The sequence below is a fragment of the Armigeres subalbatus genome, chromosome 2 (assembly GCF_024139115.2).
Source record: "Armigeres subalbatus isolate Guangzhou_Male chromosome 2, GZ_Asu_2, whole genome shotgun sequence".
Lineage (NCBI taxonomy): Eukaryota > Metazoa > Arthropoda > Insecta > Diptera > Culicidae > Armigeres > Armigeres subalbatus.
Window position 1 is genome coordinate 249,618,017 of NC_085140.1, and position 24,261 is coordinate 249,642,277.

The 24,261-nt window shown below is 43.0% G+C and overlaps 3 protein-coding genes across 3 annotated transcripts; 2 read left to right on the plus strand and 1 right to left on the minus strand.

Moving 5' to 3' along the window:
- Window positions 1-4,366, minus strand: LOC134212052 (small ribosomal subunit protein RACK1). The gene is made up of 3 exons (XM_062689556.1): window positions 4,157-4,366; window positions 3,721-3,929; window positions 1-705 (listed from the first exon to the last, which is right to left on the minus strand). Exons 1-3 carry the CDS (start codon window positions 4,263-4,265, stop codon window positions 88-90), a joined length of 936 nt encoding a protein of 311 aa, XP_062545540.1. The 5' UTR covers window positions 4,266-4,366; the 3' UTR covers window positions 1-87.
- Window positions 4,367-6,734: 2,368 nt separating this feature from the next.
- LOC134212053 (dolichyl-diphosphooligosaccharide--protein glycosyltransferase subunit 1) lies at window positions 6,735-17,413 on the plus strand. The gene is made up of 2 exons (XM_062689557.1): window positions 6,735-7,471; window positions 16,204-17,413. The coding sequence occupies exons 1-2, from the start codon at window positions 6,898-6,900 to the stop codon at window positions 17,004-17,006; spliced, it is 1,377 nt and encodes a 458-aa protein (XP_062545541.1). The 5' UTR covers window positions 6,735-6,897; the 3' UTR covers window positions 17,007-17,413.
- A 5,095-nt stretch (window positions 17,414-22,508) lies between these two features.
- LOC134216166 (uncharacterized) lies at window positions 22,509-24,228 on the plus strand. Its single transcript, XM_062695128.1, has 3 exons — window positions 22,509-22,645; window positions 22,711-22,906; window positions 23,532-24,228. Coding segments are annotated over exons 1-3 (732 nt in total). The 5' UTR covers window positions 22,509-22,643; the 3' UTR covers window positions 24,066-24,228.
- The last annotated feature ends 33 nt before the right edge of the window (window positions 24,229-24,261 follow it).

Consider the following 24,261-nt stretch of genomic DNA (forward strand, 5'->3'; position numbering starts at 1 on the left):
TGATGTGTAGTTGATTTAATGTGTCCTACACGGTTTTATGGAATTGTTTCTTACACGGTAAAAAAATCTTTCAGCTCCGCTGTAGATTTAACGGGCCGAAACTGACACTTGCCAGACACGGATGATGTTATCGGAGTAGCCGGCGTACAGCGTCTGTCCATCGGTGGACCATGCCAGCGACAAGCACTGCGGGGGATCGGCCTTCGATGGTTTCAGCTCTTCAACCATGGTCTTGCAGGCCAGATCCCAAATCTTGATCGACGGACCATAGGCAACACACAGCCAGTAACGGTTCGGGGAGAAGCACAGGGCGTTGATGACCTCGTTGTGCTCCAGGGTGTGCAGATGCTTGCCATCGTTCAAGTCCCACAGGAAGGCCTTGCAGTCCTTGCCTCCGGACGTGCACAGGGAACCGTCGGGCGAGACGGACACCGAGTTCAGGTAACCGTTGTGTCCCAGGTGGTCGATCTTCAGCTTGCAGTTGGCCAGATTCCAGACCTTAACGGTGCGATCCCAACCGGCCGACACGATGATCGGGTTCGAGTGGTTCGGCGAGAAGCGGACGCACGAAACCCAATCGCTGTGTCCATCTTCCTGGATCGTGTACTTGCACTCGGCCAACGTGTTCCACAGCTTGATGGTCTTGTCACGGGATCCGGACACGATTTGACGGTTGTCGACGGAGAAGGCAACCGACAGGACATCCTGCGTAATGGTGAGAAGAACGAGAGTAAGTTAATGCTGATACTAGTACGAACTTGGAAAATATTCTGCAGTGAAGTACAAATAAGAATCAGTTTTTTTTAACTGATTTTGTATCTGAACCATCGGACACCGAAAAACACAAGATGTGTTGATTAGCAAAAAACGACGATCGAGACTTTGCTCTAGCACGCTCTAAAATGAACACCATATCGAACATTAATTGATCGATCCGACATGGAGCTGGGATTGTGCCACTTTTTATGCTGTTGATTCTTATTTGTTCTCACTCTGTTACATTACTATAATAACGATTAAAGAACATCTCACGGTAAATGATACAGCGGATTTTTTCTGTGACGAATTAAGCACATGTCAGTCTGTCCTCATGTGCTGTCCTCTACGTAGAAATTGACCTATTTTTATATACCTTTAAATCGGATACCTACTGCATAAAATTGGGGATAGGTTTTATGACAGAGGTTCTTCTGGGCAGTGGGTTGCCAATGTGCTGAGGAAGATTATGTGTTTTGACGTTAACTAATTTCCTTCGATTTTTGAGATCTATTATCTATATCGACTCGGAAACAGTTTTATTGAAACTTTGATTATCAACGTAAGCTAAAAATTTAAAATCTTTCCAATTTGATGCAGAAAACGAGCTTTCTCCGTTCATTTACAATTCTAACATAAGGAAACGGAATTTCCAGTAGGTACTAGTGGTTGCTAGAATATAGTGGGAAAGATATCAAATAGGAGAATGTAACGTGACTAGGATTGAACCCACAAACTCCTGCGTAAACAAAAGCGTTAGCAATATGACCAGCAAGCCCGTTTAAACGAAGATATCTCGAGCAACATATGATTAAGACCCAAAAGTTAACAATGCTGAACCGAGTAAAATGAGATTCTTGCTTTCTAAGACTGTGAACCGTTTCACCGATTCGTTTAACTTTTAGTTAAAATTTGACAGTTCGATGGTTATTTCTCCGTGGTTAAAAATAACCCTGCGGGAGCATGGTTAGATTTGACAGTTAAACTTTGTTCGCAAGAAAATTGACGCCAAATCCATTTTGTTCCAAATAATTATCAACAAAAACTCAAATGGGTCGGCTGCGGGGTAAAATTTTAACCACGATGGGAAAATAATCATCGAACTGTCAAATTATAACTAAAAGTTAAACGAATCGGTGGAATGGTTCACAGCCTAGGTCTAGTTTGATTCGTTGATCAAAGTAGAATCTTATTTTGTTGCCAAGAACATGTCATTGCTATACGGAAATAAGAAAATTATTTTGAGCTTTTTAGTGGAATGTCTTCACTTGTCATAAGACGACTAGACGAGTTGGTACAGTCCCATTTAATTCCACCACTTAAGTCAAGTACGAGACACTGAAGACGACCTTACTGTTGAGGTCGAAATGCGTATCTGTCAAGGTACAATTAAGTGGTGGAATTAAATGGGACTGGGGCCCTCCTTAGCCGTGCGGTAAGAAGCGCGGCTACAAAGCAAGACCATGCTGAGGGTGGCTGGGTTCGATTCCCGGTGCCGGTCTATGCAATTTTCGGATTGGAAATTGTCTCGACTTCCCTGGGCATAAAAGTATCATCGTGTTAGCCTCATGATATACGAATGCAAAAATGGTAACTTGGCTTAGAAACCTCGCAGTTAATAACTGTGGAAGTGCTTAATGAACACTAAGGCCCGATGTCCACGTAGCGTCTTTTCAACGCTGCGTGCACACGGCGTTAAAAGGACGCAGATGTGCTTCAGGAAAAAGCGGTACCGCAGCGTCACCGCACCGATGCAAACCTGCGTTTTTTCAACGCCACGTGCACGCAGCGTTGAAAAAACGCTACGTGGGCATCGGCCCTAAGCTGCGAGGCGGCTCTGTCCCAGTGTGGGGATGTAATGCCAATAAGAAGAAGATTAAATGGGACTGTACAAACTCGTCTTATGACAAGTATACGGAAATAGTTTTATTATTATTTCAGCAAATTTCGATTAATTGAAAAACTATACAAATTCTACGAAATTTCAGCTAAAACAAAAATCTAGTCGTTTACTCCCATTACTGGCAAAACGTGTGGCTTTTAAGCAGTTTGCTCAACGTGAGTTAGTCAGAGCAGTTCTACAGTATTGAAAACCTAGTAAGAACACACATTTTAAAATAACTTGAAGCCTGAATTTCTAATTAAACAATTGAAAATGAACGGCCTAATAAGGGCGGTAAACAAAGAACCTCTATGGTGCAAATGGTTCATGAGACGTTCACTCAAAATAGCAATAAATGTGCTTCTCATGAAATATCAAGAACGGAGTTTTACATAGCATGAAACATTATTTACAAGGAAATTGTACGCAATATGGCGATTAAAAGTGTGGTTATAAAATGTCGATTTACGTTTTTCACTCTATTTTTTGTGATAAAAGAAAATGTCTCCAGGTTAAAGCGTATGGGTTAGCACCGCTTAAGCGGAGGTGAAGAAATTGGCCATAAGCAAAGAATTAATGTAAAAGTATAATGAAAAACAAAAATCAAAGGACTAATCAACAAAAAAAATCAAACATGTGGCTGTTGGGACACTAAATCTTTTGTAAATATGCAATAAAAATATGAATAAAAATTAATCACAGAAACCCGCTGAATGATTTACCGGGACATGATGCTGCAACCGTACATTAGCTTATTCACTAGTTTGAAACACAATACCTATTCACGACCGACCGACCGAACACTTCCACAAAAGAACTATCTTCTGCCTCGCATAGGCCCGTAAACTAGACTGAAATGTGTTTCTTCTGCCTCGCATAGGCGCATAAATGCTAAGCTCAATCCCTGCCAACGAGGATTCCGATCACGGGGATCGCACCCTCGTTCCATACCAAGGATTGACCTCTCGAAACCGGAACAAACGACTTGTCCGTTCAGGATTCCGAGAAGCCATTCGCTTGTCCTCCTAAGTCAAATCCGCCCTCGATCAGGGGCAACCACAATTATTCACAAACTTTCACACCTTGGTATGGTCTTCAAACCGACGGGTGGACTTGCCAGCAGCCAAATCCCACAGACGCAAGGTCTTGTCCCACGAGCCGGACAGGGCGTAGTTACCGTCGGACGACAGGACGACGTCGCTGATGAAGTGCGAGTGACCATACAGACGCTTCTGGGGAATGCCGTAACTGGCATCGTCGCGGGTCAACTTCCATACGATCAGGGTTTTGTCTGGATTTAGGAAGACAAGAAAAGTGAGGTTAGAATTGATGGACAACGTGGTAATGTTTTGACATGGTATTGAGAAATAAATGAATCTAAAACTACGTTTTTTCATTGATAATCAAATTAAATACATATAACAAATACTAGATTAACTGAAGTTAATCAAAAACACTTTAAATGGTCAAAAATTACAAAGAACAAACGCCATTTTGAACTTGTTCTTGAACACTTACCACGCGACGAAGACAGGATCATATCCGGGTACTTCGGATTGGTGGCAATCTGGGTAACCCATCCGGAATGACCGACCAGTTGGCCGCGGAGTTGCAACGTTTCAGTCATGATTATTCACAGCAAAATTAGCACAAAAACTGCACTTTTATCGGAAAGGGCAACGAATGCGTGCCGCACTGATCCACGTTCAGCGGAGAAAAGAAGGAAAATCCGCTCGGCTTCCCTCGGTTGGCTTGACAGGTTTGACAGATGATGATTGCGGCGCGGCGGTTAATGATGCTCAAGATTGTTATAAAAGGTACGATGCATCGTGGTACGAGCAGGGATGCCAGAGAATATTTTCAAATGTCTTCACAGTCGTTTAAATATGTCTTCAAATGTCTTCAATATAAAAATTATGATTATCAGCGATAAATTTTAAAACCCAATAGGTTTGTAAATTCAATCATGTCCTTGTTTTATTGATGTGGAATAATGTTTATTTTTTTAACATTCAAATTGATAGAATTCAAGAGAATATTCAATAAATTTTTCACGAGATAGGGTATAACGAGTTTCCCTTAGATTTTATACTGAGTCTAGTTAAAATTCCACCGGATTTTTTAACTGAATTTCCATGTGAAATACTTACAAATTTATTTTTAAAGAATACCCTGTAAGGATTCAAAATTTACCGTGAAAAACTTGAAAAACATCCATACGAAATTTCCCGAAGAATTCCTATTCGAACACCCAAAGGATTTACTGAAGAAACATCTGGAAAAATTTCGGAAGGAACTTCCGGAAGAATTGCTGGAGGATTTGCAGAAGGAATTCTTGGAGAAACTTAAGAAGGAATTCCTATAGGAACTTCAGGATGAATTCCGGAGAAATTTTCTGGAGAAATTTCTGAAGGATATTCCTGAGGAATTACTGAAGAAATTTCCGGTGGAATTCCTGACGAAATTGCTAAAGAAACTTCCGGAGGAATTCTTGGAAGTAGCTCTGGATGAATTCTTGGAGGAGCTTCTTGTGATATTGCTGCAGAAATTTTAGAAATAAACCCTGGAGGAAATACCAGAGAAATTCCATAGTATACCTTCGGAGGCATTCTTGGAGAATCTTTCGGCAACATTCTTGGAGAATCTTTCAGACGAATTCGTGGAAAAACTTCCAAAGGGATTTATGGGGAAACTTCCGGAGGGATCACTGGAGGAGCTTAAGCGGGAATTTTCGAAAATTCTGGGGGAACTTTTGGAAGAATTTCTGGAAGAACTTCCGGAGGAACTGCTGGAGGAATTCGTGAAGGAACTACCGGAGTAGTTCAGGAGGATCTTCCGAAGGAATTCTTGGATGTACTTTCGCTGGAATTCTCGGACGACCTTACGGAGGAACTCCTAGAAGAAATTCCAAAGGTATTCCTGGCGGATTTTTGGAGAAATTTCTGAAACTTCCGGACGAATTCGTGAAGCAAATTTAGGAGGAATTTCAGAAACAATACTAGAACGATTTTTTGGACAAATTCATAGAGGAATTCTCAGACAAAACACTGGAAGAATTCCAAAGATATTTCACTAAACAATTTCAATTTCTTGTCGACATCCGTAAGAATTTTCTATATGGGAATTAATTGAGGCAAATTTCCTGTGGAAATTAAAAGTGATTTTTGTGGCAGCTCAATAGAACTTGTGGAAATTAAGAAGAATTTCCCGTTTAATATTTGGAGTATTTCCTTCATTTCTTCTTAACGGAAATTATTATGAATTTCCTCGATAATTTTAACTGAATTAGACAATTTAGACAAGAAATTCCACATAGGAAATTTTCCTTATAAAATTCAGGAAGAATTTTCACTGAAAATTCTTTTAAAAATCCACAGGAAAATCAAAGAGTTACCCAACGGATATTTAGAGGAATGTGGGGTGATGGTATGCATATGCCATTCAGAAGGAATTTTGAAAAAAAAAAACTGGTTCTAGCTCAACGGTTGAATAGATTAAATCTAGTCATAGAAAAATTCAGTCTATGTTTGCCGAAAATTAGATAGGTCATTGCGTTCCGATGTAATGATCGAAATACCTTTTTACAGACACGTCAAAACGCCGTCGCCGCCAAGAAAAATTCAAACGAATGCTGCCATCAGGATTTTTCCACCAGCGCACAGCTCAAAGTTAAGTGCGTATGAGGGTTTAAAATGCGTTGCAGTCATCAACCGGCTAGTGTGAATGTATTTTATGTTTGAGATTCTAAGCCCGAGACAAAGACTATTATAACTTTTGTAATATTCATATACCTAATTTACATATAAAGGTCGCAGAATAGTAATACAATAGCATTTTCTATTTGATGGCTTATTGATTGTCTTCAAGTGTCTTCAGATAAGTAGATAAGTCTTCAAATATTTTGAAAAGTCTTCAAAATGTCTTCAAGAAATAAATGTCTTCACAGAGATTCAAATGTCTTCAAATTGAAGACATGTCTTCAAATCTGGCATCTCTGGGTACGAGGTTACGATGAATCGGCCAAAAATGATGCTTTGACCCTTTACGTTTTCACATCACTCAAGTCGATTCTTCCAAGTCGACATGATACACGTCATTCCAGATGCACCTGTCAAAACTGATGCATTCTGTGTGCGTGTCCTTTTCGTTGCGGGTTTCGTCTAATTTTTTTTGTGCTTAGTGGCTGTGAAAAAGCTGGATATTTGCGGCTTTTCTCTGTAATCGATATCAAAAGTGAGATTTTCGTATCGAAAATCAACATGAATCGAAAAATATTGTCCCTGGCAGTGTTTGCCGGGATTATTTTGTGCGCCCAGTCGGCCATCGACGTGGAAATCGAAAACAAAAATGTTGACCGCACGATCGATCTCACATCGCAGTTGGTGAAAATCAGCTACAAAATTACTCTGGAGCACAAGGCGAAAAAACCTATCACCAGCTATCTGTTCATGGTTCCCGCGGAAGAACGGGACCGGCTGGCGTACGTCACCGCCAAGGATTCCTCGAAAAAGGACCTCAAATTGACCGAAACAGCCTCACCCAAGGGAGTTACGTTTTCGATGACTTTGCCGGCTGGAGGAGCGAACTCGGCCGTTGTTTACATTGATACCGTTTTCACAAAGTCGCTGACCCCGTACCCTACAGCGATCGGCCAAACTGAACGACAGCTGGTGCAGTACTTCGGAAACGTTTACTTCTACTCTCCATTCAAAACGGTAACTCAGAAGACTACCGTGCATCTGAGCTCTCGGAACGTCGAAAGCTACACGCAGTTCAAGCCAGCGGTTCATTCCGACACCACAATCACCTATGGACCCTACGATAATGTTGCTGGTAAGTTCAAGGTTGTTAGGAATTCGAGATAAGCGGGAATTGAAAGTCCATGACGGGAATTTCTTGAAATTTTACAAAAAATCAGGAAAAAAAAGTCACAAGTTACCTCTTTTTAAGTAATGTATTTTAATTCTTATCATTGATTTAATTTATTAAGCCCAATTTAAACAGATACCTAATACTCTTTCAAAAATGGGTACAATAAGAAGCACGCCAAACAAAGCGCTAGAAGCTTTGTTCCACGTGTCGACCATTGAATCAATTTATTCAATTAGAAGCAGAGAAGATTGCTTTGAAGATCAAAAGAGATCCAACTCTTATTGGAGTTCATCTGTTTTTTTTTGTATTAGTATTCTTGTATTAGTACAAAATAAGCACCAACTTTTTTTTAACTAATTTTATTTGCTAATTATCTAATACATGCATTCATCTCTTAGACTAGGTGTTCCGTGTTTTCTTAACACTATCATCCTTATTTGCTATGTTACGCTTTTAGTTATTATTAATACATTTCAATTGCCTCTGGCAGTTAGGATTTTTCCTCTGGTTGAATTGAACCATGTAGGAATTACAATGTTTTCAACTTAAACTAAACTTAACCTATTTTCTACTAAGGGTACAAGGACTTAATCGTTGCAATAGAAGATTGCAACGATTTTTGTCTGAAATTGGAATTATTTTGGTGGACATTTGTTGCAATGTCTCAATATTAGAAATTCTATGAAGTTCACTGGTACTATACCACGGAGGCAACTTCAGAATCATTTTCAGAATTTTATTTTGAATCCTCTGAAGTGCCTTCTTTCTGGTATTGCAACAACTAGTCCATATTGGCACAGCATACAATATGGCAGGTCTAAAATTTGTTTGTAAATCAAAAGTTTGTTCTTAAGACAAAGTTTTGATTTTCTGTTTATAAGTGGATATAGACACGTAATATTTTTGTTACATTTGGCTTGAAGGCCTTCAATGTGATTTTTAAAAGTTAATTTTTGATCTAGCAGAAGTTCCAAATATTTAGCTTCGCTAGACCAATTAATTGAAACCCCATTCATAGTGACAATATGTCTGCTAGAAGGTTTCAAATAAGAAGCTCTCGGCTTATGTGGAAAAATTATAAGCTGAGTTGGAAGCATTCGGGGAAATTTTCCATTTTCGCAAGTAAGTGGAAAAAATATCCAAACTTTTTTGAAATCTACTACAACTAATACGAAGGCTTCGCCCTTTGGCTGAAAGGCTCGGGTCATCTGCAAACAAAATTATTTGACACCTTGGTGGTAAATCAGGTAAGTCAGAAGTAAAAATGTTATACAAAATGGGCCGCAGTATGCTGCCTTGGGGGACACCAGCCCTTACAGGTAATCTATCAGGTTTAGAATTCTGATAGTTTACCTGAAGTGAGCGATCTGATAAATAATTTTGGATCAGTTTAATGATGTAGGTACAGAGGAAAATTAAAATTCATCAATTTTGCAATCAAACCTTCATGCCAAACACTGTCAAATGCTTTCTCTATATCAAGAAGAGCAACTCCAGTCGAATATCCTTCAGATTTGTTGAGCCGAATTAAATTCGTTACTCTTAATAACTGATGAGTGGTTGAATGCCCATGGCGAAAACCAAATGGCTCATCAGCAAAAATAGAATTGTCATTAATATGAACCACCATTAGCATTAGCATTAGCATTTAGCAGTTCGCACAAATTCGTAGGTGGTACAAGCCAAGACTATTGTATGAGAGTAGCATTACTTTCATCCGTTACCACAGATACTGATTTGGGACTAATCACTAACTCTTAGATGGAAGCAATGTTCTCTCCAATAGTCGAGATCTGTCCTGGCCACGTCCTTGCGAATGCTGAGGAAGGGGAAGGATGGTTTGTTGGACACCTACTTAAGAAAGATGCAGAGAACTCTACGACCTCTCATAGGTGCCACGGGAGGTTTTGGGATTGTGTGGAAGGTTATAACAGTAGGATTCGTTTTGGTATAACGTGAAACACAGAAAGGATTAAGATAGAAATACAAAGTAGGAAAGGGACGAGCCTGGAATTGAACCCACGACCTCCTGCTTATAAGGCAGAAGCGGTAGCCACTAGACCACCGAGCTCGTCTTGTCATTAATATGAACCACCATTCTATTTAAAATAATCTTTTCAAACAGTTTGCTTATTGAAGAAAGCAAACTGATTGGGCGATAACTAGAAGCTTCATCTGGATTTTTGTCCGGCTTCAAAATTGGAACAACTTTGGCGTTTTTCCATTTATCTGGAAAGTATGCCAATTCAAAACATTTGTTAAATAAATTAACCAGAAAAGATAAAGAGCTCTCAGGAAGTTTTTTGATAAGTATGTAGAAAATACCATCATCACCCTGAGGTGAACCGGTCAAGGGCCGAAAACCTCATTAATAAAGACAAAAATAAAAAAATAAAAAATAAAAAGAAAAAAAAACCATCGTCACCGGGGCTTTCATATTTTTAAATTTTCTAGTAATAGATCTCACTTCATCCAAATTAATTCCCAACGAAGGGTCAAAAACATTATCTTGGTTGAGAATGTCTTCGAAGCTCCGTGTAACCTGATCCTCAATTGGTCGGTGTTCAACCAAATCACACCAAGCGCCATCGAAAAATTACCGATTTTTCTGCTTAAACTTTCATCTAGCAGATTTAATTGATCGCAAATCGCATCGAATATCCCTCAACCCCATAGCTGGAGATATCCTACTGCAAATGTATGCTTAAATTGATATGAAATTATTTCCGTTGTCCTTGTACGAACAAAATATCATAAGTCAGTCAAAAAGCCGCTTGGTGCGGTTTGGCTGAACCCCGACCAATTGGACTAGTGAGACCTAGACTAAAATTATGGGCACTCTCGATCTGCTGAGCAAGTTTTTGAGCCTTTTCGACATTTGTTAATAAAATTTTAATTCCCTTTTAAGCGCTGGAATTGGCTTTTGAGGTTTTTTAAGAATTTTCGTTAATTTCCAAAAGGGTTTCGAACTGGGATCCAACTTCGAGATATTATTCTCAAAGTTGGTGTTTCTCAGAATAGCGAAACATGTTCCCTTTCCCGTACAACAAAGTTGTACCGAAAGGCTATAGGACTACTAAAAAAACAACTTTTGATAGAAGGCCCGGAGACCCATAGTGTTATATACCGATCGACTCAGTTTGACGAATCGAGGTGATGTCTGTATGTGCGTATGTATGTGTGTGTGTTTTTTTCTTCCTAAGCAATGGGGGGGGGGGGAATCTGCCCCAGCCTTGACGAGGACCCCTTTCCGTCCTCGGGCTAGGGACCCGCCCGGATGACCGACGCCACGAAAGCGACGATACCATGTTGTTCTTCACGCGGCCGCTTGTTCGATAAAAGGATCGAGTTCGACCACAGGCCACCGGTATGACCCATGAAGCCGACTCCGAACCCTTGGACCACCTCTTATTTGCGCCCGAACTAGCCATTCCTCGAGTCCACGCGCCACCTTCTGTGTAGCTCCGAGACGATTTGGACGATAGCCGATAAAACGGCGTTCCAGCCAACTTCATCTTTACACATCCTCCGGACTAGGTCCGACCGGTTTAGGTACTGTCTGAAGCAACCATGGCCTGTAAGGACCTGGGTCAGGTGGAAAGTGATTTCCCCATGACGCCTCTTGACCCACGTACCTATCTCCGGTATTTTTTATTTTTTATTTTATTCAACCTATGTGTCCATCTACCCTTAGTGGAACTGTCCCACGCACGCTGCCATTTGACCGTTGAGGCCAACCTGACAGTCCTACGGATGCCTCTCGTGCCGCGCATTTCGAAGCACTCTATGTCTTCACCGATAACGATGTCAATAGGCATCATACCGGTGATGACGCATAGTGCATCGTGCGACACGGTACGGTACGCGCTCGCAACTCTTGAGGGACATGAGCCTATACGTACTTTCTAACTTCGTTCTGTAGCAGTGATAACGCAGGGCCGGGCCTCAAGCTGGCCCCCATACCTCAGTACGGACAGAGCAACGCTAGCCAGAAGTTTGCGCTTGCTGGCATAAATCGCAGAGCTATTGGACATCATCCGGGACAATGCTACGTACCTGTGGAGGCACGCTTGCAGGCGTAATTGACGTGGCTACCAAAGGTGAGCTTATCGTCGATCATTACCCCCAAGAGTGTGATGGAGCGTTTAGAGGTGACCGTGCAGTTGTCTGCCTTTATCACCGCTTGTTGCTCCGACTTTCGGTTGTTAACAACAACCACCTCAGTCTTGTGGTGAGCCAGTTCTAACTTCCTGGAACTCATCCACTGCTCCACAATTGCGATCGAGTGGGCTGCAGTCAACTCCACCTCTTCGATCGATTCGCCGTAGACCTCCAGCGTAATATCGTCAGAGAAGCCGACGATTACCACGCCCATCGGGAACTTCAACCTCAAGACATCGTCGTACATGACGTTCCATAATACCGGACCCAGTATGGAACCTTGCGGAACCCCTGAGGTTATGTCAACGCACTTCCGACTCGCCTCCGTGTCGTATATAAGTACTCGATTCTGGAAGTAGCTTCCGAGAATCTTGTACAGGTACTCGGGAATTCCAAGACGCAGGAGCGCATCTGCAATAGCTGCCCAACTGGCACTATTGAAAGCATTCCTCACGTCGAGAGTCACTACTGCACAATAGCGAACTCCCCTCCTCTTACGCTGGATAGCTATCTCGGCGGATTTGGTACCTGACAAGATAGCGTCTACGGTCGACTTACCCTTTCGGAAGCCAAACTGGTTACTCGATAGACCATCCGCACCCTCCGTGCGTATCAACAAACTGTTGAGGATGATCTTCTCGAGCACCTTACCCACCGTATCAATTTGGTCATATTGGCATATTGGTCTATATGCCGACGGATTCCCCGGTGGTTTTCCCGCCTTTGGCAATAGGACCAAGCTCTGCCTTTTCCATGCTTCAGGGAAGACTCCCTCGTCCACGCATCTCTGCTTGACAGATCTGAACATCTCGGGAGCCTCAGCAATGGCCGCTTTGATGGCCAGGTTCGGAATACCATCCGGTCCTGGCGCCTTACCTACACTAAGGGACTGTGCAATCCCTGCAAGTTCCGCCACAGTTACTCTTCCCTCGTCGGCCTCCCTGGCCCCTGGCAGCTCCACAAAGGGAGGCCAGGGACTTGGGTCGTGACGTGGGAAGAGCCCCGCGATGATCCTCTCCAGCATCTCTGGAGACCGCTCCGTAGGGGCCATCGCCCCACGTGTCTAGGCCATTACGACCATATAGGCGTCACCCCATGGATTCGCGTTGGCACTTTGACACAGGCCCTCGAAGTAGGCTTTTTTGCTTGATCTAATCTCAGTCTTCAGAGCGGCTCTAGCAGCCACGAACGCCACCCGTCGTTCAACACGCTCCTCTTCTGTGCGTGCTCGCTGCATCCGCCTCCTTGCCCGTAGGCAGGCGCGGCGCAGGTTCGCAATTGCTTGAGTCCACCAGTAAGCCGGTGGCCTCCCATTCCTAGGGTGAACTTTCCTAGGCATGGTGGCATCGCATGCACGCGAGAGTACTGTTACCAGCTGCTCACCGCTCAGACCGAGAGTATTGTGCTCGCGGCGGAGCGCTTTTCAAACACCGCGTTGTCAAAGTACGATGTCTTCCACATACGAGTGCTAGGCCTCGCCCCTTCTTCCGTCCGCTGAATGCTGGTCGTATAGACGATACTGTAGCGAACCGCCAGGTGGTCGCTGTGAGTGTAGCCATCATCTACCCTCCAGTTCGAACTTCTCGTTTGGCCAGGGCTCCAGAACGTAACGTCGATAATCGACTCGGCACCGTTCCAGCTGTAGGTACTTTTGGTGCCGACATTAGCCAAGTCCACATCCAACATGGCCAGTGATTCCAGCAGGATCTGCCCCGTTGATTCGTGGATCGGCTTCCCATTCCACGGCCCAAGCGTTGAAGTCCCCGCTATCACCACCGGCCTACGCCCCATCAAGTTAGCCGTCAAACAATATAGCATTCGACCGAACTGCTCGATCGACCATCGAGGAGGCGCATAGCAGCTGCAGAAGAAGACCCCGTTGATTTTGGCAATGACGAAGCCCTCGTGTGTCGAAGACACCAACTCTTGGACTGGGTATTTCTCCGTTGTCCATATCGCCCGTCCATACCGTCCTGCCGAACCTTTCCGTAGCCGAACGGCTGCGGTGGACGCCTCCATTTCACACTGTCGCCGCAGTGCCGTGACGAGCTCTTCGACTTCGGTGATCTCGTCCAGGTCTTTAACCCTTAGATTCACCTCCGTCGTGAGTGCCCTCACCTTGACCGTCTCGCCTAGTACTTCCTCGCCCTTTTGCGAGACGCCCCGCTTTAGTTCGAGGATCTTTCCAGGTCCTTCCTCCCCCGGTTTTGGAGGTACCTGGCCGGGGTTCAGCTTCCCAGCCCCACTACCCTTGTTCGGGGTAGTAATCCTCCGCGTTTTGGAGCGGCCCCCAGGGAGCTCATCCCCTGGAGACTGTCTACCCCGTTTTTGTGTCTGCTCCGCTGGAGCAGTTACCCCCGACGTCCCCACGAATACTTAATCCTCAGTCTGGGTAGACTTTGGCACCACCGTCTTCACTGGCACGCCCTCGGTCGATTCGACCTTGCCCAATCCGCGAATTCTTGGGCCTCAGTCTGGGTAGACCTCGACTCCACAGATTTCACAGCTGCCGACTATTGCCTCTGGCCTCCTAGGCGGAGACCTGAACAACCCAACTCTTGCGAAGGGGTTGTCGCCTACACTACTACCACTAATTGAAGAATTGACTTGGTTTTCCATTTTGGTCCCACGAGTTGCTCGGGAAAAGAGGTCCACCACGCCAGAGCCCAGCATAACGCGGTAAGGGACAATCACTGTGGAGGGTGCCCAGGTACCCCACAGGCTCCGTTAAAGGCCTAGCTTATTATTTCACCCACCTGGCCATGCATCCCCTCGGCACGGGTCGCTTAACGCCTTGGGATTAAGGGGTTAGGGACGATGGTCCCGTTGGTCGCACCCACTCACTCTAGCTGATGTCAGAAGGACAACAGTGCCCAGGCTTCTTCTTCTTCTTCTTCTTATTGGCATTACATCCCCACACTGGGACAGAGCCGCCTCGCAGCTTAGTGTTCATTAAGCACTTCCACAGTTATTAACTGCGAGGTTTCTAAGCCAGGTTACCATTTTTGCAATCGTATATCATGAGGCTAGCACGATGATACTTTTATGCCCAGGGAAGTCGAGACAATTTCCAATCCGAAAATTGCCTAGACCGGCACCGGGAATCGAACCCAGCCACCCTCAGCATGGTCTTGCTTTGTAGCTGCGCGTCTTACCGCACGGCTAAGGAGGGCCCAGGCTTCACTACCAGCTAAGTACGCAACCCTTAGCTGGCGGTCAATTGTCATAGGAAGACCCGTGGAAGCGTGAGATTGGAACTTGTGAGGACCAGAGCTGTGTAGGTCGCTCCTTCCCAGATGCCAACTCACCATTTCGCAGCCCAAGCATTGAATGGAAGTTTTTGATCATATGTATAGCACACATATTCAGCCTCCCGAATCAGTTCTCTATCATGACAGCTTGCCAAAAAAAGTCTCTCGCGGTATGCTACATATCGTATAGGTATACAGAGATGATAAGTGAGAGACTTTTTCTTTCTCTTTAGGATTCAATCCCTGTCCATAATACTACAACAAAGCATTGTACTCAGCGGCACTGTGATCCCTTTGTGCAACCGTGTCACGAATCTTGGAAACACATGGACAGCAAATTATTTTGGACGCATCAGGTGAATGATCTTGTGATAAAGGTTTAGAACACCCTTCGAACCTTCAGGCGATTTTCAGCTGTGCTATCGCTACCGACACGTTTCAAACTGGTGCAGGCTATGGTGATGCCCTTTTCACCCATTGCAACTTAGTTTACTACCACGGATTATCAGCGGCTCTCCGCGAGCAACTCCATCTTGCTTCCTTGTAACGTAACTCCATCCTTGGACATGACCTACCAACAAACTATCGACTCAGAATATGTTGCTTCATGAAGCAGGCATATGAAAGATCACTACCAAACTACCTTATGCATCACATCCAACACGGTCAACTGGAGCGCACCGCAGGTCTTATCGTGCCTAGACACACAACATCCAGCGGTAGAATTCTGCTGATAGATGATGCATCGTTGCGGAATGCATTACCGGTGGCTGTTAAGCAGGAACATCGAAAGAATGCTTTCAAACATGCCATAATTAAGTTAAATCAGTTATGTTTTACATGTGTTTTTATGTACCTACTTTTTTACATTTTGGGTAGTTTTGAATTTTGTTGCTCCAAATGAATAATTATTTTCCTAATCGCTTCATTGCCCTGACGTAAAGCGTAAACCAACAGGATACCGTACTCAATAAAATTACAATTACTCCTTCTCGCCGCCACTGTAGTAGATATGATACTTGAATGGGGTACCGCAATTGGATCAACTGCGCGGAATTCCCGTTCAAATCTATACGTTTGCCTCTTATGAACATGTACGTCAAAGTTTGGAAGATGATATTAGCATTTCCATAACACTATTCTCTAATAAAAAACATTCTAAGGACCAATTTCTTCACCTTCGCTTAACTCTTAAGCGGTGCTTACCCATACGTTTAAACCTGGTTTAAGGCTTAAGCGGAGGTGAAGAAATCGGCCCTAACGTGTATTAATCTATTTCAGCATTCTCCACGGAACCACTGACCGTACACTTTGAAAACTACACACCGTTCCTGACCGTCACAAAGCTGGAGCGTGTGATCGAAGTCTCACACTGGGGCAACATCGCCGTTGAGGAAACAATCGACATCGTGCACTCGGGTGCTGCACTGAAGGGTTCGTTCTCGCGGTATGATTACCAGAAGGATTCTCGCTCGAACCAGGCCTGCGTCAAATCGTACAAAACCCTACTACCAGCGGCCGCCACCGGAGTTTACTACCGGGATACCAACGGTAACATTTCCACATCGGCCATGCGTGTGCTGAAGGATTCAGTGGAATTAGATCTGCGTCCTCGCTTCCCTCTGTTCGGAGGATGGAAAACTCACTACACCCTAGGTTACAATGTGCCCAGTTTCGAGTACTTATTCCAGAACGGGGACAATTTCCTGCTCAAGATGCGAGTCCTTGATCACGTTTTCGACGATATGGTTGTTGATGAAGTCACCACTAAAATCATTCTTCCGGAAGGATCCACCAACATTAAGCTGATCGCTCCGTACACGATTACTCGCCATGCTGATTCCCTGCACTACACCTATCTGGACACCTTCGGGCGTCCGGTGATCTCGTTCAGCAAGACGAATGTCGTCGAAAATCACATCACCGACTTCAACCTGAAGTACAATTTTAGCCGGGTAATGATGCTGCAAGAGCCACTGTTGGTGGTTGGCTTCCTTTACGTATTGTTTGTGCTGGTCATCATTTGGATGCGATTAGACTTCTCCATTATCAAGGAAAAGGAGCAGCACCTTCACAAGGATTAAGCAATCATGAGGACTAGTTAGTTCATATGTGCTATTCCATGAAACGAATATCCAATTCGAGTAGATTTAGAGTTTTTTTTATAGGAACATTCGTACCATTTCCTAATTTTATGGTTTAATTAGGTACATAAAATAAATCTCACATTATTGGTACTGAAATGCAGATGCACATGAGGTAGCAGAACACTTATTTGCTACGAAATAAATTTCACCATTTGTTGAGCAACGACCTTATATCTTGTCAGTAGCAGATATGCATTTAAACCACTAACAGCGACTAATATTGATAATTAATAGTGATAAAGTTCAATTGAAGTCGCTTGGTAATTCCACTTAGTGGTGGGCACAGAACGCTTCAAATCTAGTAACATCAAAGCTACTCAATAAAGTTTGTGAGTTCAAGTCAATTCCATATTGTATTTTATCTATTGTGGACTATGATGACAGCGGACCTGATTATGCATTCCACTTCGTAACGAAAGAAAGGGCTAATGTAAAGCGAAATGCTATATTACCTTATCTCGTGCACACACTTGACAAAAAGTGAAGGTTCATTAGTTAAACTCAGGGTCATTATCGATTCCACTAAGTGTGTCACTTTACGTGGAATGATTCTCCTGTTACCAATAAGTAGTTAGGTAAGAGTCCGTTAGATTGTATTATACTTACACCACAAGCCCCAGTTAACCGGAGTAGCCCTATGTATAACTCATCTATACGATCGTATGCGATTGCCACGAACTTTTGAGTCTCCGCATATTTGGGGACCTTTACAAAATAACACGATTCTTTAAATAACATTTACTCCCTAGAATACACCACATCCTTTGCCTTGACGACTTTGTTTTATACAGTACAAAACCCTGATTAATATGATTAATGAAAAAACCCTGATTAATTGACCTAGTGGTGATGGTACCTTTCTCGTCCATTATAAAAATAGTATTTTGGTCATTATTTTTTAACCCCCAAAGTCCGATCTGGCCAACACAGAAAAACGTACTTACTTTTTACTTATGGGTCCTGTACACCCCGAGTGGTGTAAAGGGCTGTCTTTAACAGTGTCCAGCTATCGCCCTCATTTGTTGCCAAGATAGTTTTCGCTCGTTTTTTTATGGAGGCATGGCCGCTTTGAACCTCTAAGTCTGCCTTTGCTGTCCAGGTGAGTTCCAGTCTAATGCTTGTTCACAGGTTTCGTTTTTGTCTTTACGCGACGTAAAGCCAACCCAGCCCCACAGTTGCTATCGGCCTCCACTCACGGAGCTCAGCTGGGGCACGTGACCTACCGAATTGGATATTTATCCTTAAATTTGGTTATATAGCATAGCATAGTTACGGTGTACTTCGTAGATTGGACACTAGTGGTACTCATGTTTTTCTTTTGAAATCCTTATTCAGATTGCTATCAGAAATCAAGGTGGGTGTGGTCCTTGATTTCAATCTAGGATAAAAATCACAAAAGCATGAGGATTACTATTCCTGGCCACGCCCATCTTCACCGGAACTTGGGAGGGAAAGGAAGTGTTGATGTAATACTTACTCAACGAGAGGCCCCGACTCAGCGACACCCTCATAAGTACCACGGAGTTGGATATTGAGGAAGGTATTCGTTGGGTCAGGATTTGCCTGTAGCTGACAATGTGACCGTGGTAGATCTTACACCGTAACACACCATTATCCTTAAATTTGGTTATATACGCCAAAATCATTACGAAAAATCAATGTCCGCATATTTTGATAATCACTGAAGAGGCTTCCGAAAGAATTTACGATTACGAAGGCATCCCTTACTTTGAACACTAATCCATACACTTTTCTCCATAGTTAGCCCGGTGATCAATACATCAAAATGATTCATTGCTTTGAATAAATGCTTTGAACAAATGGAAGGAACACCAATTCCAGCAGCAAACAACACAGCAACTCCTGGAGAAGAAGAAGAAATTTCTGGATCGAGTTTCAAAGGAATTCTCGGAGGAATTTCTAAAGGAATCACTAGAGGAATTATTTACGAAATTTTCATAATTATTCCTGATTTAAAGATGAAAAAAAATTTCTGGAGGAGAGTACATTCAAAGTTTATTGCCTATATGCCGGGTATTAAGCCACCCGGAGTGGAAATTAATTACTATGTCTGAAACTTGATTATGCATATGTATACAACATGTGATAGATTTAGTTCGGAAAAGGTTTTGGAGGGTAACCGCCCCTATCGGTGGGTCGGCTAGCTAGGTCGGCTCAAAATATTTTTTCAATGGATTCCCGAATCTCGAAGGAATTACGAAGCAATTTCTATGGAAACTTTAAAGGAATTTCTGAAGTTTCAAAGGAATTTCTAGGGTTGCTAAAGAAATTCTCTAGGAATGTCCGAAGAAATTACTGGAAGAATTTCCAAAGAAAAAGTTCTACGTAATCACCTTCAAGAGTTTCAGAAATGTTCGTGCTTATTATAAAGAAGTTCGTTTAGGAATTTTCATGGGAATATCCGGAACAATTCCCTAAGATGTTTTCTAAAGTTTTCCTTAAGAAATTTCCGAATTAAAGGTAAAAAAGTGTATTTCCAGTAAAAGCATTAGTACTAGAAGGCTGGTTGCGCTGTAATCATTTGAAATATTTTGAACAAAATGTGCTGCAATGTGCTTAACTTGGCCGTTTATGGTCCGTCGTGTTTTAGTGCATGTTTGGTTTCATCATCAACATCGGTTATTGTATCGGATCGATGGCTGGTAAGTCTAAGCAAATTTATTGTTGGTAACGCAATTTATTTTATTTATTTATTTTCAAACTAAGGCCGGAGTGGCCTGTGCAGTGCATAAAAGCCTTCTCCATTCAGCTCGGTCCGTGGCTGCACGTCGCCAACCACGCAGTCTGCGGAGGGTCCGCAAATCGTCCGTCCTCCACTTGATCGATCTACCTTGCTCGCTGTGCTCCTTGCCTTCTTGTTCCTGTCGGATCGTTGTCGAGAACCATTTCAACTGGATTACTGTCCGACATCCTGGCTACGTGCCCGGCCAACCGCAGTCTTCCAATTTTCGCGGTGTGAACGATGGATGGTTTTCCCAACAGCTGATGCAGCTCGTGGTTCATTCGCCTCCTCCACGCACCGTCCGCCATCTGCACCCCACAATAGTTGGTACGGACTTATTGAAAATTATACCACTCGTGTTAATCCCTGCTCTTCGTATTACCCCTTTCAAAGCGATGTTGAATAGCAGACAGGAAAGATCATCACCTTGCCGTAACCCTCTGCACGTTTCTCGGGACTCGAGAATGCTCCTGAAACTCGAACTACGCACATCACCCGATCCATCGTCGTCTTGATCAACCGTGTCAGTTTATCCGGAAATCCGTTGTCGTGCATTAGCTGCCATAGCTGGTCCCGATTGATTGTATCATATTGTATCACCCATGAATTCAGCCTGGTACTGACCCACGAGCTCCCTTGCAATTGGTCGCAGCGCTAACACCATATCTGACCATCAACTTCTAATTGGTGCGATCCAACTTCGAATCGTTCGGATACAGCGGCGGGAGGAGATACCATGATGGCGATACAACACACGCTGTTTAGTTCGTTCGTTAAAGAACTTGGAACTCGGGAAGGTGGCAGAAGGTAGTATACGGTCATCAAGAATGCCTTTAGCGGAAAACCTGGCCTAGGATCCGACGGATAACACGCGTCAATACCGAAGCTCCATCACTGCTAGAGATTCAAACAGCCATCCAAAGCATGAAATCGAATAAAACCCCAGGGGGCGAACGCAGTCCCTTTACTTGGTATTCATTGACTAAGAAAAAGTTTTCAACCGTCTCAATCACGAGAATATGTGGGGCGCCATGAGACGCACGGGGGTTCCTGAGAAAATCATCGGCCTCATCGCACAGGCACAGTACGAGGCCTTCTCGTGTAGAGTGCTGCACAATGGGGTCTTGTCCGACCCTATCCGGGTCGTAGCTGGGGTGAGATTCTGGTAGGTACGAATGACCGTGAACCAAATCGCGGGCTGTTATGGCAGCCTATAACCATGGAACACCTAAATGATTTCGAATTGGCTTTTGACGTTGCATTCATCGCTCAACAGCGCTCTGACATGCAGACTAGGCTTAATGAACTTGCCGAGCGCTCCTCTTCGGCAGGTTTAGTCATCAACGTCAACAAAACAAAATCGTTTGATGTAAACACGGTGACCCCTTGCAGTTTCACAGTAGCCGGGCAACCAGTGGAGAATGTTGAAAGCTTCCAATATCTAGGTAGCCAAATGACGTCAGACGGCGCTACCAAAATCGACATAGGCGAACGGATCAAGAAAGCAAGGGCTGCCTTTGCGAGTTTAAGAAATATCTGGAAAAACAGGCAGATAAGTGAACGCAGCAAAATACGACTTTTCAACTCTAACGTGAAATCTGTGCTGTTATACGCTAGCGGAACATGGTGTGTATCAGTGGAGAACACTCAACGGCTGCTGCAGGTGTGCATCAAAAGATGCCTGCGGTATATAATTCGGGCCTGGTGGCCTCACAACTGGATCTCAAACAACGAGCTCCATCGTCGTTGACACCAGAGCAACAGAAATTCGAGATCGGAAGTGGTGCTGGGTTGGCCACACTCTACGTAGGGGCGGAAACGAAATCTGTAAACAAGCATTAGACTGGAACCCAGCGGGATATCGCAGCAGAGGCAGACCCAGAGGCTCATGGCGGCGAAGCCTCAATAAAGAAATAAAAGAAGTCGACCGAAATCTAACCTGGCAACAGGTTAAAGCGATAGCTGGACAACGCTCAGGATGGAGATCTTTCAAGTCAGCCCTTTGCACCACCGGAGGTGTACTGGATCCATAAGTAAGTAAGTAAAGTAATTTATCTTTTAACGTAAACATGTTAGGGCAATGACATGTTGAAGCGTCGAGCGATGCGCAGTGCGTCCAAGCACTCGTAAAGCAGAATATCAGCAAGAGTAATTATTTTTTTTTTTGGACGCGTTCGCGCACGCACACGCATCAGCCCTTGGTCAGGACTTTCAATCAGGTAAAAGATGCTGCTACTGAAAACATGTTTGAAAAAGAAAAATTTAAAAAAAATAATAAAGCATCGATGCTGTTGTTCTTTGAGCCTTGCGGATAGTCCAAAGTTAAAATACAACATCACCGTAGTTGAAAGTAGGTACCTATCCCCAGGTGGCGAAATAGTAATTTTATTAAAAGTCACCTTAATAAAAAATGATACAAAAAGCTGAGTCGATTGGTATATAACGATATGGGTCTCCAAGCTCTCTATCAAAAGTTCGGCTTTGGAGTTGTTTCGTCCCAAAACAGGGGTGGCATTGCGCATCTCGATTCAAACGATATTTTGTCGAATCGACCGCATTTGGCATTATGGTCTTCGATTCGAGCTCGATAATCGAATATCGTTCGAGGAAGTACTAGAATAACGAAGACTTTTGACATTACATCTTCAAAATAATCGAATTCGATAACAATTTATTTAGTCGATGACAAATACTCGAAACCATTTTAGTTGTCGAATGGTGATTGAGACGTTTGGTTTTCAATTGAAGTTCGCTATAAATTGAAGTTCGTTTGTCACAAATCCGTCCCAATAAATCGAGTAATAAAAAATTGTTCTGTGTTTCACGACGATATGTAAGCAACCGTAAAAAAAATCGCCAGTGAAATGTAGTTTTAATCAATGTACTATACCGTTGTAGGAGCAAAATGTCGATGAATATAAATACCCAGCAAGTGGAGGAGTTGACAAGATTTATGGAGGACCATCCCGATCTTGCTCGGGGAATTTTATGCGGCGCAGAAGGGCGACACCATGCCAACAAGCTATGGAACAATCTAACGAGAAAGCTGAACGAAAAAGGACCCCCTGTGCGAGAGGTTAAAGATTGGAAAAAGGTACGAATTTAATGTATACGCCATTTTGCTCGTATTAGTATTGAATTATTCTTCAATTAGCATTTTAATATATCTAGGAAATAAATTTCATCTAATCAGTTACTCTGAAACACCAATTTAACATCTCTGCAATTGCTATATTTTTCTCTTACTTCAACATAATATTCTTTATTCATATTGCTTGCCATAGATTTTTTCAAATAAAGTATTTCAATAATCTATTTCAATTATAAAAGTAGATTTTGTCGGAGTCACAAAAAAATTTAAGAATTTGTCAATAACATTTCTATAGTAATAACAAATCATCATCAACGTTTCCTTCTATTCTCTCAAGTGTTTCTTGGTCTGAAAAATATTAGTGTTAGCTTGCCTGTAATTTGATCCGTTCTATAAAATGGCTTATTTAATGAATATCAAGATACTCTATCAAGTGATAACGGGTTTAAAAACTCTAAACACTCATCCTAAACCGAATCGCTCGCAACAACTCGCATTGATCGGGAAATTCTTTCCTACTACCAGTGCTATTTTGGGCTTTCTTTTCTTACGTGCAAATTGTCTTTAATAATGCACGAGAAATGGGGTACAATGCTTGGTGGATTAATCTTTTTTTTTTCAATTTAAGGTTTGGGCTGATTACAAATACAATGTAAAAAATAAACTTCGTAAAAACATCAGCAGTATACGAAAAACTGGCGGCGGACCGAACCAAACTAAACAATTGAATCCTTTTGAAGAAAGCGTCGTCAGATCAGCTGGATTAGAGGCTGCCGTGCAGGGCGTCGATGGAGGAAGATCATTTGGTACCAGTACCTCGTATACAAAACTCCCAGAATCATTGGCAACTTTTGGCCCTTCAGAAGAAATAGCTGATGAAACTCAATGGGTCCAGGAAGAAGAACAGGGTGACCTGCCAGGAGATGATGCGGCAACAGCAAATTATCAGCCACCACCGGCCATCATTTATCAGAATGAGACATTTACTGGAGCACGCCGTCGAACGAATTATAAGGCAGAAAAGTTAAGCTTATTCAAACGTTACGTTGAAGCTCTGGAAGAAGACAACAACATGAAGAGAGAATTGTTGGAGTTGAAGAAAAGAAAGTACGATCTGATTGTACGATCCGATGATAGTTCCTTTTCTGAAGAGCAAATTTAAAAAGCATTTTCGAAAATTATATTTGTTTCACTAGTTATAAAGAAGCTTAAAAGACTAGTTTTCGATTTAAACAATATTACATGTTTTAAATGTATTTTATTAATTTACATTAACAATATGTTTCATGAAAATAAATCGGTAAAATATAACTGATCATAAAACATACTTGGGCTATTTTGATAACATTTCAGCATTG

What these genes read in the sequence shown, in the direction of transcription:
- LOC134216166 (XM_062695128.1), top strand. An exon ending in AGGTTAAAGATTGGAAAAAG is followed by an intron (nt 22,907 to 23,531) that starts GTACGAATTTAA and finishes TTTCAATTTAAG; the next exon opens with GTTTGGGCTGATTACAAATA.
- LOC134212052 (XM_062689556.1), bottom strand. Translation starts at nt 4,265, where the DNA reads ATGACTGAAACGTTGCAACTCCGCGGCCAACTGGTCGGTCATTCCGGA. An exon ending in GATCCTGTCTTCGTCGCGTG is followed by an intron (nt 3,930 to 4,156) that starts GTAAGTGTTCAA and finishes TCCTAAATCCAG; the next exon opens with ACAAAACCCTGATCGTATGG. An exon ending in GGTTTGAAGACCATACCAAG is followed by an intron (nt 706 to 3,720) that starts GTGTGAAAGTTT and finishes ACCATTACGCAG; the next exon opens with GATGTCCTGTCGGTTGCCTT.
- LOC134212053 (XM_062689557.1), top strand. Translation starts at nt 6,898, where the DNA reads ATGAATCGAAAAATATTGTCCCTGGCAGTGTTTGCCGGGATTATTTTG. An exon ending in ACCCTACGATAATGTTGCTG is followed by an intron (nt 7,472 to 16,203) that starts GTAAGTTCAAGG and finishes AATCTATTTCAG; the next exon opens with CATTCTCCACGGAACCACTG.